Genomic DNA, 18,501 nt, shown 5'->3' with positions numbered 1-18,501 from the left:
ACGAATTGGAAGAGTTTTATATAGTGCGATCACGACTGAGAATCGTTTTTTTTAAGTTTCTGCGGTTGAGTCCGTGCGACTTGTTCTGCAGATTTATGTGATAACATATAGTTAGACCTGGGAGGAAGGAAAACTACTAAAACTTGCCGTCCACCAGCTGCGCGGACCAGTTTGATTACCGAGTAATGATAGTGGTACTGTGTGTGTTACTGTAGATGTGTTATCCATTTCCTCTGTGATCGGGTAGGTGCTTTTATGGGTCATCAAACAGTCGCCTGGCCACCATAACTATGATTGCTCTATCAGACTACCAGATTTGTGTGCCGCGCCGTCTTAATGGTGGGATAATGGAATGACTGGAGAATTGTAAAAAAGATACTATTAACGAGGGGAGAACTCTAGCTATAGCATCATGAAAGTCATGGAAACTGTTGCAAGACTCATGATTTTCAATTTCGATGTGTCGCCGGATTTGCCAAGGAGGGTGTGTTTGCGTGACTTTTTCGAGAACTACACGGCTTGTGTTTAGAGAAACTGAAAGGCGGCGCACCACTAGTACTTAGACACTTCATCACTGGAAAGTAAATGGGCATACCGTTGCTTCCAATACATTTGTTATCCCCACGTATGCGCGAAACAATATGTAGCCAATTCTTTGCGTCGCCGTTGAGTCAATAAAGGTTGACTTAGCGTCAGACGGAAAGATGGACGGCGCCTAGCGCTCTCCTGCCGTTGCCGGGGAACACGGCAATCCGTCATGACTAGTCGCTGGGAGATTACTGCTACTGAGATGATTATATCTGCATACGTGGGCGATGGAAGGGATATCTGTCATGGCCAAGTTCTCAGAAACAGCCAGGTTTGGATCTTCACATGAAAAGTAGCCGAAACTTTGATGATGTATTTCATCATCAGTATTGCTCGTGGCGTATTTGGGATTAAAGTCAGCTTGACCGCTAGCTCTGCCCTTGGGCTACACTAGCTGGTGGAGATATATCAGCAGTAGTGACCTGTTGTCTCATGAAATACTGATGCTGGAGATGATCAGGCTCTTTGAACTATGGGATGATTTGGTTTCTTTGGGTAAATCAAACGGAATACTCCAATCTCTTTAGAACCGGAGAGTGACATGTGCGTTGTTGAATAAATTGTATTCGCCTGGAAGACAAATTTGTTCATCGTATATTACGAACGGACAGTATCGCGACCATTTGCTATAGATCTAACTAAGTGACGGAACCTTTCCGAGAAAGGGGATTTGTTTTTACCAATACATTGAATACCTGTTTGATGATACTTGCTATAATGATGCCTCTGGTGTCTGTTTGTCTTGCAATGGGTAAGGATATAAAAAGACGCCTCATCTGACTTCACGATAGTTGAATAATTGCAAGCTGGTCTATATTCGTCACATGATGAGTTGAATAGATTTACATCGATTACCACTAACTCCCGCGGGGACAGAAGAGGCGATTTGTCTTCGAGATGTAGGACTGTATAAAATGCACCTGGATCGAAGATTTGTGTGATGTACTCAATTAAGCGAGTACAAACGGGCCCCTAAAGATGACCATTTTACATTCTCATCATTGATTTGATTACTCGTAGTGTGGTGCAGCTGCCGAGACGTAAAGTGACAGTAAAGGGAATCAATTTGTCTTCCTATTGCTGCCCTAGGCAGTCATTCCAGACTGCCTGTTGACATCCAGCGATTCCTAAGCTCTCCATCTCTCAACCACTCTCCTTACATTTCCTCCGCCTTTGTTTCGTGCCTACATACCACTCTGTTTTCTATAGACTACTTTAGCTGCTTCGATAATCTGGAAATATGGAGACAGTCTTTGGCATCTTTGCCCCTTGTCCTCACCTCAACTCTCCTCTGCCTTTGTTTTGTGCCCACATACCACTCTGTTTTCCATAGACATAGTATAACTGCTTCGATAATCTGGAAATTCCGAGACAGAAGTCTTTGGTATCCTTGTCCTCACCTCACCTCTCTTCTGTTTCCTGCCCACATACCATTGGTCAGGTCGTCTTGTCGGTTCTGACGATGGCAGATTTCAAACTCTGAGAACTACAGAACAATGAAGTATTTTGATCACGTTTTCTAAATCCTGTTGAACACGCCTGACCCACCGTAATAACACAGGAGGCTTCATCCTCGTAAGTGCACCACGGAGAAGACTGTAATCCCTCCCTATAATGTTTCTCGACGGTGGATTCCAGGCCACGAGTGCTGCATGCAAACCAGGCCTGCTTAGAGCATAATAGGTCATTTGTATGGATGATATCCGCACGTGCGTCGACTTTTATTCCACCTATTTTGTGAAAGTTACGAGAGAATTCGCGCAAACTATTTTATGGCACACCACAATTCTTATACAACGGTAAGCAAGGCAAGCGTAAGAATATTCAAATCATTATTCTTGTCAACGTGTATAGAAGATACATTTTTGCGAGTGGGTCTGATATTTCCATAAGAAGATAACATATGCATCGTATATGACCCCATTTTCCTTACGGAAAACGCTTGTGGGTCATCTGGTGCACACACTATGCATCTGCAAATTTCACACAGTCCCGACAGCACACATCTTCTAAAGATATGAAAACGCACAAAAAGTTACAAAGAATAGACGGGATTGTCGCTTTGAACAGGGAGGTAGGGGGAGGCTAATCAAGGCTTTCGATTGACAAAAAATCGTCAAATTAGGCCCTTCATATTCATTACAGCGGCATAATCTGAAAACCTCTTTCGTGATACACTTATGTCTGTTTAGATTGTATCAGGGACGTTTAAACTAAATTGCAATCCCTTCCTGCATCATCAAATCATCACCCCCAGGTATTCAGCACCAAGGACATGTGTTACCATAACTATAGTTCCCTATCATGGTACGGCTTACAGTATCTTTTCTTCGCTTATTGAATGCAATTCATGATATCGATGGGAATTCCGGAAGTCAACATGATGAAAAGATTATTTTGCAAGCTTATTAACTTGTCTGAGAATACCCGATGAAACACAATTTTCGGTCTGTATATAACATTGCGTATGGAACCGATGTATGTGCTTACTTGCTTAAGGCCGACCGTCGGGTGTATGTACTTCCTCTATGTCAGGTCATGTATTCGTCCTAGATGTCACTCTCAGGTGTATCATTATTCTGGTAACCGATTCTGATACTAAGGTTTGGGTCACTATCATGCATGTGTATATTGTTAACTTATGCTGGCGCTAAGGCTGGCATTTTGTGCATTATTCCCAGACACTTCGACCATAGATCGCTTGTTCATCATTTTACATTTTATGTGATTAGACACTATTAGAGCCGATAACGACATAAATCAATGTAAGTGATGGGCAGTCACGATTGTGCTGTTTCAATTTCCGCTTCTGCTCATCGTTCTGATGATCTCCGCAATTCATTAAACCACGTCCTCTCTTTAAACAAAACACTCTGTAATCTGCATCATATGAGCTACCGCTATCAAATTCTCAAACATAAATTCATAGATACACATGTACGTATCCTTGATGTATACTGTGTGAACATGCTTATATGGTTTAAGGTATGGGGAAGTGTGAGCGTTACACAATGTAATATATAGACTGTTGCTAGTAATTAGTCAAGTGTGGGCGCCAATTTGCTGAGCACTTAGAATTAAAAAGAAAATGACTCTCCAAATCTCATGATCAGGTGACCTGATTGTTCAGGGCTGAAAGACGCCCCGTCGGTTTGGGTAATCCATGTGTGTGTGTGATAATATCAAGTGAGGCCAACATAAGGGCATTTCCTATTGAAAACTGTCATGGACGCCGAGACGTCTTTTCCCAACTTTCAAGACTGCCAATGGCATTTTCTTATCAGATCATCGTCTTTTATCAATTAGATATCTTTTACTCTGAGCAACGTCAAACTTAGAAATCCTCATGGCCCCCCATTCATTTAGAGCAATCAATCATGAGTACTAGTACCGTAGCGTTTTCAGTAAATTATTGTCATCTTTATGTCCGAAATAGAATCAGCTATACCCAAGATCTAATATTATTTCTTCATTAGATGTCATTAAATGCTACATATAGAGGACCTACCAAACGCAATTGCCCAATCAATACGATATTAGAAGAGTTCTATATCGCCAATTATTGGCAACGTTGTAGATTATATTGGAATTTTATTATATTTCTAAAGGTAAAAGGAACAATTTCCACCGACTTCTTTTTGTGGAATCCCCTAAGATTTATTTCTACGGATCCATGGCATAAATGTTCCAAGTGATCAATGTTCACGAGGCATTAATGTACTACGACCGATCCATATGGATCAGTCCGTCGATTACTACAAATCGTGGTACGAATCACAAATTGATCTACTTCGGTTCTACGTATACTCATATTGTTGGTATGGGTTTGATAAATACATGTACAGCTAGCTAGCTAAGACGAAGTTTCCATTCGTCGCAACATATCTAAACCAAGTATTTACAGCACAACACCAGTCAACATGGTTCATACATTGCCTAAGTTTTTTTATAGTATTACGTATCAAGATACTGCCGATAAGAACGATAATTTAAACATATAAGCACGCCACGTGTGAACGACGCTATCACATGGTAACAAAACGTCTGTACCACTACTGCGAAGCACGTTTACTCGGAATACAATATTACTATTGTGTTATTCCATCCATAATAGTTTTCTTTTCAATAGTCAGCTTGAAAATGGTGTTTTCATTAGCTTTGGCATATGTACAACACAGTGAATTTCACTAGAAAGGTACTAGGTAGTGGTGAGAAGAAGAATGAAAAAGTGATAAGCTAAAGGAAAGAGTTTCGGGGCGACTTCCATACTCGCTGCTGATAAAGCGTAAGTTATTATGATGAATACCATCAAAGAAGATTTTCAGACAGTCAGAGGCTGAATTCTGGATGGGAGGTTAGTTATAATTCTTGTTTTCATTTATCGGTTTTGTTTTCCTCAGTCAACTTCGGAACTGGAGAGTTGGCCGTTTCTCTGCTTAAAATCGACATCATTGTGAGTGGTGTCGTCACTCTTGTCGCCCGCCCGCCAACCGACAGCCTTCTGCCGGATGACAATCGTTTTACCGGAGGCATGCGATCCACGGCGATGATTCCCGAAACCTTCCGAGTCGGCTGTTCCGGGAGGGTCGGCTGCTCTGTCGTCTCCGGATCATCCGGGACCTTGAGTATGGGCTGCAGGTGCGGCGCTAGCTGTGACGTAGTGCGCAGCGATAGTTGTGACGTAGTTCGCGGCGATGCCTGGCTGCTCGCCCCTGCTCGCTGTGCCGTCAGCGCCACCCAGCGATTTACAGCGGTAGTGACAACCTGTCCCTCGTTCAGGGCGGGAAGCTTGGGCGTCTGTAGCACGCTGCTGCGCCTAGAGTCCCTTGAGTTGGACCGGGCAGCCAGCAAGGCCAACTTACTGACGGCTTTCCAAGGAGGGACAGGCTCTTTTGGTGGTTTGGCTACAGGGTTGGAGAAGGAGAGGGTAACATTTTAGTAGATGTACGGAACTTATGAAGATACATACTTTTCTGGTCTGAATGATGTATCCTTCTCGCTATGTACCTTTGTGTGTCTCTCGTAATTTCTTGTTTGTCTATTTGGTCGGTCGACTGAATGAACAAGAAATAGCTAAATAGTCATGCTAAGAAAAGGGAGGATACATCACTTAGTCCTGTTGCCTGAAGGAACTGACCTCGAAGCGCCACGTCCATTTGTTCCAGCACTTGTTTCTTCTCTTCCACTTTGATTTTCTTCTTGGTAAGTTTCCGCTTGAGTTGGCGCCGCTCCTTGTGCACCAGCTTCCGCTGCCCCTCCAGCAAATCACTGCCGACAAAACAGGTGAAAGACATTCTGATACTTGTCGTTCAAAGATACCTACTGATTAATCTTTTCCGGAGGCTTCAAACGTCGCTCTTTCAACCACGGCATCAGGAAAGCTTCAGAAAAGCCTTTCGTCAATGCAATAAGATTTTATCAATGACTTGAAAGCTATGGTTCCACGGGAAGCAACCTACACATGGGCACGAAAGCGTTTGGAAATGGCATACATCAAAACGTCAATGCTTTGCAGATCGCAAACAACAGGAAACGCTCTAGTCGGCATTGAATTTTGTACTAAACCGCCGATCAATTCGTTTCACAAAGGTTGACAGACAATTGCTTTCAGCTTTCTTGTTTCTAGAAGTACCCCAGGAAAATGTATTATTTTTGTACAAATCTGAAGCCACTATATGCATGTTAGACTTCCCACATTGCACGCGTAATCTTTCCACATTCAACATCCAATGCCATTTCGTTCCAACCTGTACATTTACAGAGGTATTGGCAGATTTCAAACCACATATAGAGAATAAATGTTGCCACTAAACCTGCTGACCTGTAGTCGATCAGGCCGTCCCCGTCGGAGTCCAGTTTTTGGATGAGCCGCTCCAACTGCCACGGCTCCATGATAATGTTGGACTCCTGCGGGGGAAAATAGAATAAATGTAAATATAAGTTCCAACTCTGAGCTACCGGAATGACTGAGACGAAGTGCTATGATTTTTCTGTAATTACGCCACGGCTTCAGCCAGGTACACCAGGGTAAAGGGCAGGTGAATGTATTCCAATAGCCGTTTCAAAGCCGCGCATTGTCATCTGTGTTTAGGGCACGGTGTTGGCAGTCGGAGTTAAAACCTGTCCTCCCACCGACTTTTACCTCTCAATCAAATTCAGGTGCCCATTTTTAAACCTAGGTGGAGTGAGCATAAGATCGGTAGCATGACAGGCTTTGACCCCGGGACCTCCGGCTTCTGAGCCAGGCCGAGGAAGGTGACCGAAACGTCAGTGGAAATAAAACAAGAGTTAACGCTGTGAAAAAAAATACCTGTGTAAATGACAATTACCGATGCAATGGCCGAGTGGGTAGAGTTTTCCCCTTACATTCGGTAGGTCGTGAGTTCCATCCCGGCCGGTTCATACCAAAGACTTTAAAAATAGTACATGCTGCTTTCTCTGCTTTGCACTCAGCATTCAGGAAAGAGCATTGAAGCTGCAAATTGAACACACACCAGCGGACCAGCCGCCTACTGTAGTGATTGCACAAAGTTGTGTGGCCCAGGGCTACTGAAATGGAGATGGGCGACGCTCTATGCGCCAACAGGCGTGGGAAGGACTTTAACTATTTTTCTTAACTGTGAAAAATGGTCTCTCTTTTCAAGTTACCTTCATGCCTGTGCGGAACTCCTCGACCGTGATGACCATGTTCTGTTTCTTGTCGAAGCGGCGGAAGACGTCTGAGATGCGCAGGTGGTTCCTCAGGATGTAGTCCTGGAAGATCCGGCGGGGATCCTCCAGCGGCTGCTGCCACTCCTGCTTCATCACCTGGGAAGACAAGATGAAAAGGTCAACATGAAACGCGGAGGGATGATGAAGCCTTTGTAAAGAGCCAGACTTTCTTCCTCCCAACACCCACGCAAAAACATAAAAGGAACACAAACACAAAGACGTTCCTTCATCATATGAACAAAGTTGAAGGTAGCTTTGTTCAACAATCGCTTTGGTCAGTATGTCACGACTACAACTGAGACTTGGGTTAGGAGTAGAAAAACACAGGTTTGTGTTGTCCTACTGAACCCGTGTAAATTCCTGTATGTTGGTCCAGTATCTGTCCGGTTTGGGACATTTTTCGCTTGATCATGATGAACGCGGCATACCTCAGCAAACCGCATCGATCAGGAAGGTAAATCTAGTTCAATTCAGTTGAGTTTAACAGTCTTGCAAGTTGCTGAAGCTACTTGAATTGCACTGCAGTTGACAATAAATAAGACAAAACAATCATATACATTAGCAGCATACATTCTGTTCTAAAATTCTACACAAACATTTACCTAAGTATCTTAAATGACAATCCGTTTACATCAAGTGTTGGGTAAAATAAGAGCAGCAGCAGCGCAGAATGTGCCAGGTTTTACTCATCTGATTAATTAACCAGCTTAGGGGGGGGGGTTAATTGGCAAAATATCTCAGCAGGACAGTGGTTAAGGTCGATTGTGTGTAAGGATGGAGATGAATCATTTTGCTAACCTTTCTTTGCACGAAGCCGTAGATGGCGGTCATGTTTCTCCCCTTCAGCTTGTTGATCTTGCGAAGAAACCGCAGGAAGTCTTGGTTGACTGCAACATCCTAGAACAAGAGAAATCGAAACTCTCTTGAATAATACCGACTAGCAGAAGATCTTTAATATTTCAGAATTTGCCCAATGACGTTTGCATGTTGGTTTATTACTCTGTGACGGAGGGTAACCTGACGGAGTGTTCGCATCTGTATCTCTATGTTCCCTTTGCTGCATTCGTATGTAGTTTGGCATGTCGTCTGCACGCAGTGCGCGATGATGAAGTTTTCGCGGTAGGTATTTTTATAATCGCTTGTTTCTTGATATTATGTAAAAAAAAAACACAAAGGCAATCTACCTGCCATATGCGGTTGAGTAACATATACCCTTGACTAGCCATTTCATAGCTTGAAACGGCCCCTTTTACACATAGAGCAATTGAGAGCTATGTATAGACATGATTGTCTTCAGCCTTAGTGACGGAAGACTCGACCTTATCCAATTCTGTGGGTATAATGTAACCAAACACACATTTCCATGTTGTCATTAGTTTTTCATTACTCAATAAAACTTCAATAGTACTCGCCCTATCAGAAGAAGTCGTTGTAAAATGCCTCGTTTGTGGGCTTAGAGACCGGGTTATGCAAACGTTGCCTCATTTGCCATGCACATTATACAAATAGCGGCCTAAGAGCCACAAAGAGAGCATAATAAAGAAACATTGTGAATTCATGGCAATACTTTTGTAGGCATGACGCCAGATACGTCGTTTGTCAAGTCGAATGTATGGCCTATACCAAGTCATTTCGTAACTACGTTCTCCAGGATACTCATCGAATCCATGGCGACAAACAGCTGTACGGAAAGATGTGTTTGCTAATCTTTCCTTGATTACTTTACCATCTCCATTATTACATGGTTTTTAGGCGCTGTGTGTGTGTTTAACGCTTCAGGTGCCCTTCCTGACGCTATACAAGAAAAAAAATTGTTTTCGGCTTGACGCTGTTCACAGGTAGCGTGAGCTCATCTGCAGATTCTAGAACCAGGAGCAGGTCCAACGGCACAGCACAACTGTAACTAGGTAGGGATTTCATAATTGTTTTGATAGCACAAAGGGTTATGATGTAGAATAGATGATCCAATGTGCCAGACCACACACACAACAGGCTCTTCTACGCACGGCGTTTCGACATCGCCTTTCTACTTGTATTATTACGTTCTGTTGTTTATAGTCATTGTCATGATCTGATGACCCCCATTTGCAACAGCGGTAACATTCAGGCATTTTTCTAACTTTTGAATCTATACAAAGACATTTTTCTTCTTGTTTCTTAAGTTACATGGGGAAAATCTCCCTGATGACGGGCAGTCGCTTAATGATAACGGAGCAAATACGGCGCGTTATTTCTTCTTTTTTTACTTATTTTCTCTCGGTTTCTCTGTCAGGAATTCGGAGAAAAGCCTCTCTTTACGATCAGCCACCACATCCATGGTGCCTCCATTCTCTTTTTCAGGATTTCGGTCAGATTTTGCCCAGAAATGACCGAGTCTATCCCCAACACCAGTGTCCAGATGAACTTTACCTTCACCACCCCAGCCGACATGGGTTTCCGGTCGGCACTTTCGGACATGGACACAGCGGAAATTGCTCTCAGCAGCATTGTTTACTTCGCAGGGTTGCTAGGTAACGCAGTTGTGATCTACATTATCATCAGGTGGGTACGCCGTGAGTCCAAGTTTCATGGATAGATCCTAGGAGTACCGTTCAAGTAGTAATCAAAGTGGTTCAGTTTACATTAGACAACAAACAATTGCAATCTACGTTCAACGTCTCAGATATTTTTGATTTCGTTACTTTACTAGATATCTATGTAACTTTTATATCTTTCATTGCAATGGTTGTTATTCTGGCAGCTCAAGGAGGTTAAAAAGACAGGCCTCCTTTTTTCAATCTCCTTGGTCAGCTCTTTTATATTGATTTCGAACAAGGTAGATTTGATAGCCACTTGATTTGATAACGTGACATTTTAATAGCAGTGATCCAGTTTATCTACTAGTATTTATCATCATTCTGATGTGTATTTTTTGTATCTAAGCTAAGTGGGACCATATGATGTTATTTACAGGAATGAGAGAATGCGGACGGTGCCCAACGTGTACATCTTTAACATGGCCCTGGCGGATGGTATCTATTGCCTGATGGGACCTTTATGGATGTCTTTCCGGGTCATCGATTGGATTTGGCTTCCGGGGTCAATAGTTTGCCGGACGATGCACTATCTGCAGTTCATGACGATGTTCGGCAGTTCGTGTTTCCTGACCATCCTGAGTGTACAGCGGTACCGGTCAGTGGTCCACCCGTTCCAGTACATGCACAGGCGCACCGTGCCGAGAGCGGTCATGTACTCCGGGCTGGTGTGGCTAGCTGTTCTGGTCCTGTCCGTGCCGTGTGGTGTACTCTCTCACCTGGTTGTTCAGGACTCCGTACAGGTCTGCGTGTACGCCAGTCCAAGTGGCACAGACGTCCAGACGTTCGGCGTCATCTTGCAGTCTTACGTTCTGGTGTTGGCGTTTTTGGTGCCGCTGTGCGTTGTGACGCCGCACTACATGCTTCTGCAAAACCACATGCGCGGGGCAGGGCAGACCACGAGCGTGTTCAAGGCGCGGAACCGGGTGACACGGATGGTGCTGGTGGTGTCGGCCGTGTTCCTGGTAACCCGCCTCCCCCTGCACCTCTCCCGCCTGACTCTGACGGCCTCGCGCGGTGTCGCCTCGCTGCCGGACAGCTTGGGCTTCATCCTCCGCCTCCTGTACGATCTGGACCCCGTCCTCAACCCGCTGGTGTACGTGTTCCAGGGAGTGAAGTACCGAGCCGCTGTCGTGCAAGCGTGCCGATGCCGCGCCAAGATTAACAGTAAGTTTTAGAGTATCGAGTAATCTACACGAAGATGTTAGATTAAAAAATTGTGTCTTTTTTGCCATTAAAACATCGTAGTCTTCCACATTGGCTTAACATATGTTTGGAGATTATCCAGGTCCATCCAATGTACAGCAGTCCTGATCATGAATTGCCATCTAGAAATAAGTCTTACACATTGCAATGGAAAATATTTGTAAAAATTTTACCTCCGCTAACAAAAGTTATAAGTGCACGGGGGTCTTTATAAATGACTCATCGTAATGATCCCGAGAACATTTATATTGCTAGTATTCACTTTGCAGGTTTTATCAGGATGGTGTTGATATTCTTTTTGTACAGGAATATCCCCCTCCGGGAGGAAATACCGTCGCTCGCAGCCTCGGTACCCACACCGGGATACCTCGAGGCTGCAGGCGGTGTCAATGAGGAGCAGGACCGAGAGCATCTGGCTGGCCGAGCGCAGCCTGTCCGTCAGGTCCAACTGGGTGGGATAGACCAGGGCGAAGAGCAGAGAACATCCATGGAGCAGAGGACATGTGCGATGTTCAATTGGAAGCTAGATCTACCGTCGAAGTTTCGTTATTTTCAACCAACCAGCGCTGGACGAAATGGGTCCGGATACAGCCAAATCTGGGCCGTTTTAATGGATACAACCATATTACGGGCCGATACGAGATACCATTCGTATCCGCCAGTATATGTCTGTATCCCTTAACTAAACGGATAAATAATGGCCCGGATTGGACTGTATCCGGACCCATTTTCTCAATTACGTATAGCACATGCGATTCTTCATAGTTTTCAATGATGCCACAACTGTATCAAGGATATATCAGTAAAGTGACATCAGATGATTCTTTAATTTACAATAATCTAAAACATGTATTGGTTTATAGAATATACACAGACGCATCACCGATCATAATATAAATTATGCACACTGTTCCGGATTAAAAGATTACTCACCGTTAGGTCCAGTTGGGACATGGCGGAGTTCTTGTTCTTCTTGATGGCTTTGAGCAGGATGGCTCCCTCCTCGTACGGGACATTGTTCTTCCCCATCTTGGATGGAAAACAGACAAAGGATAATCTTAACTGCCAATTTTCTATAATTCAAGTTTATTGCAAATACATAATTGCATGTACAAGCCAATCATCACATATGAAAATAAAATCATTGTTCGGGGATACCACTGATGTTGTAATACGTTCTAAATAAAATATACAAGGTGTTAATCTTGTTTGGTTTGACGCCTTCTTTTGAGACAATGGAAGACGAATTTAATTTGCCCACTTCTTTCATATCACGTGGGATTAAAATTGAATGAGATTGAAAACTCCTAAAACAAATTTTGAAAACTCGCAAGAATAAACCTCTCCACTCTCAAAACATTTTTTGGCTCCTGAGTTCATGCACTCTACCGCTTACCCGTTGAAAATGAAAAACGTAAGAACTAAATTTAAAGAAATTTTCTTGTTGTTATCTTTTATTTGCCCATACAAAACTGACTTACCCTGAGAGTGGTCAGCGTCTGGTTGACCAGCAGTGCATTGGCGATCGCACGGACTCCTGTCGGTCCTATTCTGTTATTGGTCAGGTCCAGGTCAGTCAGGGTCACGTTCACCTTCAGGGTCGCTGCCATGGCGATGGCGCCCGCGTCACTGAACCCGTTCCAGGACACGTCAAGGTCACGCAGACCGAGGTTTTTCTACCAAGGTCATCGAAATAGATGTTTTAAGACACCACTTATTGTTTGATCTATACATCCATGGACAGTTATTATTTATTTGCAATACGTTGCAACTTGATAGAAAGATTGAGCAAATTTAGAAGTAGAAAAGGATTTTTGTTTGAAGATATTGCAGACTAGCTAGCACCCATATTCCATAGACTAACGGAATATGCCCCCCTCCCCATACACTGACCTTCATGGCCGTACAGATGGCTAGGGCACCCTTGTTCCGTATGTGGTTCCAACTCAGGTCCAATCGTCGCAACGTGCTGTTAAGAACTGTGCAAAAAGAGAAAGCACTTTAAGGGTCAACTGATATTAATTCACTCTAACAGAAAATTGCATTGGGGTGCTGCACACTGCCAGGCACCTTTGACCCACTGATGGAATTACGCATTGCCATATTCATTAAAGGAATTTGAATTGTTGGTTCATGCATTCTCCTGCGCAGAGACATCCAACGGCGCCAGCAAACCGCCTCTTGTCTGTACTATGCTATCCCAACCGTCACCATGATCAGTTCCTGTGGGCGTCGCCACAAAACAGCTGTCAGCCAATCAAAGAATAGACCTTTCAGTTTTCAAAAGGGATCTCGCATAGACAAGGGTAAGCCATTTATAAACAGGGTGGTCAAGAATTGATGGTGACGGTTGAGATAGGAGAGTACACTGACAGGCGGTTTGCTGGCGCCGTTGGACGTCTCTACGTAAGAGGATGGATTAATAAAGAGCCAAAGGTTTTAACTTTCAACTCACCTAAACCTTTTCCTATGAGCCTCGCACCGTTCTCTCTGAATTCGTTTTCTTTCAATATCAGCTCCTGTAGAGTGGTATTCTCCTGAGAGAAAAAAGAACAAAATGGAAACAGGCGAGGACAATTTCTCAACAGCGATTTAAACCATTCATTCCCGAAATTAAAATCTCTGAGGTACAGTTATTATAGTACCAATCGTAAATATGAAACTAATGTTCTACAATTCCAAATATTATTCTATTCATAATTTTGAATGACGATTTACCTTCAATACCCTTGCAAAATGCACTCCATCCGACTCTCCGAAATGATTGCCTAAGAAAAAAAAAAAAAATTTTATATCAGTGCTGTTGGTATAATAGATGGAATAATCTCTCCCAAATGTCCCCAACAAACTATTCTGTTAGATGTTCTTCCTTAATAGTATATCCGTACACAAGAAATAATCTGAGCGGTACGATGCACAGTAGGCATCTTATAGACAGAACAGTACACTACATACAATACATTTGTAACATCAATGCAGATCTACAGAATCTGATGTATACATTGTGTATGTCTCAATATACAAATTTGCAATCATCAACGTGTACTAGATACATACATTACACGTTCCCAAGACGCACCTGACAGATCTATAGACGTGATGACCTTGTTCTCTTCCAACATTTCCGCCACAGCCAGGGCTCCTTCTGGACCGAGGTTATTATAGGACAGATTCTACAGGAACAAAAGAACAAATAAACATATAGCCATATGTTGTTACTCAGCTTTTGGCTTTTCCGCTATTTCGCAGTCAATGTGTGAGGTTAGTCATCACTGAAGCAAGTGTGTGTTACTCTCTACTGTGGTGATAGTGTGTTGGTAGTTACTCTTGAGATGAGTTGGTGTGTGTGGTTACTCACAACTGCTGTGATGAGTTAGCTGTGTATGGTTACTCACCACTGTTGTGATCTTGTGATGAGTTAGTGTGTGTTGCTCACCACTGTTGTGATGAGTTGGTGTGCATGGTTACCACTGTTCTGATGTGTTGTACCTGTGTGTTGTTACTCACCACTGTTATGATGAGTTAGTGCGTGCGGTTACTCACCACTGTTGTGATGAGTTAGTGTGTATTATTACTCATCATTGTGGTGATGAGTTGGTTACATGTGTATGATTACTCACCATTGTTGTGATGAGTTACTGTGTGTTGTTACTCACCACTGTTGTGATCTGTTGGTTGGCCTTGAGCATCTCGGTGACACTCCAGGCTCCCTCTGCTCCCATACCGTTATCCTCAAGGTCAAGGGCGGTGATATACGGACTCATCTGTCAATACACGAGCATGTTTGTTACAGCGTTTATTGATGAAAACAACAACATGACACCTTAGCTCAATTCTGAGTGCTACCATTCACACATTCTTTTTGCATTTTCCAACATAATTCAGTGGGAAACCATGTGTTCATCACCCTCGACTTACAAAATGTAGTCACGTGTCCAAAAGGTCACGTGTGAAAGTAGTGGGTCAGGCATCTTGAGGAAGGCCAAAGGATCGGCCAAATATTCGGCAAATCCGTTTTTGCCTTGCTTTTTTATTTAGAAAATGTGTAAATTTATCTCCCATCCATTATGAAATTTTAGACATTTGCCTGTACAAATAGACTTGAAATTCTCATCTAAATACAAGGTGTCCAAATACTTACGGCGACAGGAACGCAGATCGCCCTGGTCCCCAGCGGCCCGAGACTGCGGTGCCGGATCCGGAGCCGGTGAACCCGCATCATCCGGACAAAGGACCACACAGGAACCACGTTCAGCTGTTTACATGTGTCCAGGTAATCCTGTTTACCTGGTACATCTGTATAACAGCAAAGAACAACCAACGATACACTCAGACAGATGGACAGACAAATGGACACACACGAGGGCGCGCGGAGCTGAAGAGAGAGGACATGCAAAAAACAATGCTAGTACTTCACTCCGCGGAATTAACTGACAGCACTGAAAAGACAGAAGCAACTTAAGGATAAACGACAACCTATTCCGTCACAAGACAGCTGAAAACCCCAAACTGGTCCAAAGTTCCCCCAAATTTTGTTGTCGTACGATGTGTGCGGGGTCTAAAGAGATCGAGGAGCATGCACCGACCGTTCGAAATCTCTTCATCGGTGCCACAGTGCTGTTCTTCCGCCTGCTCCATATCCTTCCCCCTGATAGTCAGACTGAACTGTTTACGGTGCAAGAATGGTGCTATGTATTTCCGTTGCAGGAGCGAACACCAGCTGCCTGGGACTCTTCATTCCTTACGTCTACTTTGATTCACCCTCACTTTATACCCCGGTAATTGGTCCCGATAGAGATCGATTGCGGAGGAGGGGCATTGTAGAGCAAATCTCGCACAAAATGGGCCGCGGTACTAGTCTTTTGAATTGGCGAGGGAAGAACTGAAAGATGTCCGTCTTTTGTACATTGGAAAGAAAGAAAGACCCTGGCCCTCTTTGTTTTCGTTTTTAGTGACCTCCGAGAAGACGTTTTGTTTAACTTTTAAGAAGCGATGCGTTGTCCTTTTGGTTCTCTACAGTTTAGTGCATTATCATTGTCAGTGTTTTATCACTATTCAAAAGCGTAGGTAGAAACTCTATCAAACTATTGATGGATACATCAAGGTTATCTACCAGTCCTTAGAGGCACAGGTTACTCAGTGTCAGATTAGAGACTGACCGCTAGAAACCCTACAAAACCCTCGGGACTTTCACGATACTTGGATCCCCCATTTTTCCTCTCTATATTCTGTCAAACCTATTACGCTCATGCAAGCACAATTTTTTAAACATGGCGTCACAACATTCTCTTACAGCCGAGTCTGGGTTGTCCTCAAATAGCAAATAATTTATATTTGCGTAAGAGGACGAAGCTAGAGACGATAGGCACCTGTAATAGGTTGGTTGAACATACAAGAGTCAGAAGTTCGAACTATATACATTTGCACATGCACATTGTCATAATTACCTGATGACTGGAGTCAAACATACAACTTTAACCAACCAACATGGCCAGAAATGTTTAGGAAATAGTCACGTGAGTGCAAACAACCTATAATCAGGCCTTACGGATAGGGCGTTGAGGGCAAAGGTACAAATATCGGAAACGTTAAGAAATCAAAAAGAGATTCAAAAGCGTTGGTCAGAGCATGTTGTTTTTGGTGTCGTTAACCAGTGCGACAAGATGGTCAAACCCACCGATTTGTCTGAAAAGACTATATCAACAGATCATAAAGCATTTTACATTGAAAAAAGATATTTCAATTTCCACGTTTCTACGAATCTCACTCCGTACCAACAAACGGAATCAGATATCATTTCATTCAATGTATCTTGCACCCCCTCCCCTTCTATATCTACCAAATGTTTAAACCTGAATACACGTACGTTGTACCTTCATGACCATGGGGTTCATAACCATATATGATGTTCGAAACTACGTATTACTAGTACAGGAAGAAGTACGCTCCCAACTATAACCTAACGGTGTATCACGCATCAATTAGTAAGCAAGCTGACATACAGGACTTCCGAATATCGTACCCTTGAAACTATGAAAACGATTTTCCAAACTATGACTAGTGTAATACGGAGATAATGTGACCCTAGTTACCTTCCATGTCTCCCTTCAGCGCCATTCTAGGCGTCATGCCAGGCTCGGGTAGCTCCTCGTCTTCGTCTTCATCCAGGGACACATCACTATGGTACTCCTCCTCCTCCTCCATGGATAACTCCGAGTCGGAACTGTCTTCATCATAGGAACCATCAAGATAAGTTTCCTCCTCCTCCAACGCGTCTGTATGAACGTCCATGGGTGTTTCATCGTTACCAGGCGCCTGGTTCGGCTGAAAGAGCCCGTGTTCATCAGTTACAGCAGAATCCACGTCAATTTTCATGTTGATACTACGTCTAACTTTCGACTCCTGGTCGTCTCCGATGTCCATGCCATCAGAACACGCAGATTCCATGTTCCGTTGCCTTTACCATTCCATGCTTTTCTCGCGGGTTTCCTCTAAATCAAAAGTCATAGCTATATATTTCGTAGGTTCCGCCTCACTTCCCTGATATGTTGTACGGTTGCTAAGTCTTTGTTGCGGTTCTGATACCCTGGCGTGTCAAACGTCGCTGGACGATAAATATTTGATGAGAGAACATGCCATCCGTCACTTCCCATTGAAAGGCCTTTATCAGGAAGACCCGCATCGGAAATGATCTTTAACGCTTCCATATCTGCCTTTTGGGCCGGCTAAACTACAATCTGTGGATACCGTTCTTGTCACTGAAGGTTCTCACTGGGACCGAGGAGAAGCAAGGTGTTGAACATCCCGTTAACTTAGCACCTTCATATAGTTAAATTGTACCTTGTTGTTTCTGTTTTTCTGCATACCTGTTACATCACACATCAGTGACCTGTACCTAGCCCAGAGGTATGAATGTATAATATAGGTCTCTCAATAATAATGATATAAAGTAACGAAGGCGAGTGCCTTGGCATGGTTGCACTGCTCTAGAGTTTATATAAAAGTAATTTTTTCAGTTTGCATTTCAGTTTTCAGCCACAATAACCAACCCACAGAAAGCTGGCAGATACTTGGATGCCATGTTGCTCTACAGAACCGAATAGGGACATCTGCACAATACCTTACAAAATTCATGACCAGTAGTACAGCTTAGACATGTAGCTTAGACATGTACTAGTACCTTCTGTGAGTATATACGTGTAGTACAACTTGTTACACTACAAAGTGCACATAGGAACCAGAGGAACTATAAATAGCATCTTCTTGACAAGCTGGTAGACCCAAATCGACCTGGTCAGCTACAGAAATACCACACAATGGTATAAAAAATTCATGGATTGTGCAGTGCATGTACGTCATATACATGTAGATCCATTGTTTAATACAAAAACAATGGTTGAAAATCTTAAGCCGATGGCACAAT

The 18,501-nt window shown here is 43.4% G+C and overlaps 2 protein-coding genes across 2 annotated transcripts; one reads left to right on the top strand and one right to left on the bottom strand.

Moving 5' to 3' along the window:
• Nucleotides 1-4,929: 4,929 nt before the first annotated feature.
• LOC118418616 (leucine-rich repeat-containing protein 74A-like) lies at nt 4,930-17,797 on the bottom strand. Its single transcript, XM_035824615.1, has 14 exons — nt 17,171-17,797; nt 15,220-15,374; nt 14,735-14,842; nt 14,158-14,251; nt 13,797-13,846; nt 13,534-13,615; nt 12,972-13,057; nt 12,560-12,754; nt 12,012-12,107; nt 8,098-8,196; nt 7,237-7,395; nt 6,410-6,495; nt 5,726-5,856; nt 4,930-5,492 (listed from the first exon to the last, which is right to left on the bottom strand). Exons 1-14 carry the CDS (start codon nt 17,523-17,525, stop codon nt 4,963-4,965), a joined length of 2,226 nt encoding a protein of 741 aa, XP_035680508.1. The 5' UTR covers nt 17,526-17,797; the 3' UTR covers nt 4,930-4,962.
• Nucleotides 8,810-12,002, top strand: LOC118418617 (delta-type opioid receptor-like). Its single transcript, XM_035824616.1, has 4 exons — nt 8,810-9,206; nt 9,640-9,840; nt 10,252-11,039; nt 11,385-12,002. Exons 2-4 carry the CDS (start codon nt 9,665-9,667, stop codon nt 11,537-11,539), a joined length of 1,119 nt encoding a protein of 372 aa, XP_035680509.1. The 5' UTR covers nt 8,810-9,206; nt 9,640-9,664; the 3' UTR covers nt 11,540-12,002.
• Nucleotides 17,798-18,501: the final 704 nt, after the last annotated feature.

This window comes from Branchiostoma floridae, chromosome 6 (genome assembly GCF_000003815.2).
Source record: "Branchiostoma floridae strain S238N-H82 chromosome 6, Bfl_VNyyK, whole genome shotgun sequence".
NCBI lineage: Eukaryota > Metazoa > Chordata > Leptocardii > Amphioxiformes > Branchiostomatidae > Branchiostoma > Branchiostoma floridae.
The sequence above is the reverse complement of the archived record's forward strand: the minus strand, read 5'-3'. Positions and strand labels throughout refer to the sequence as shown.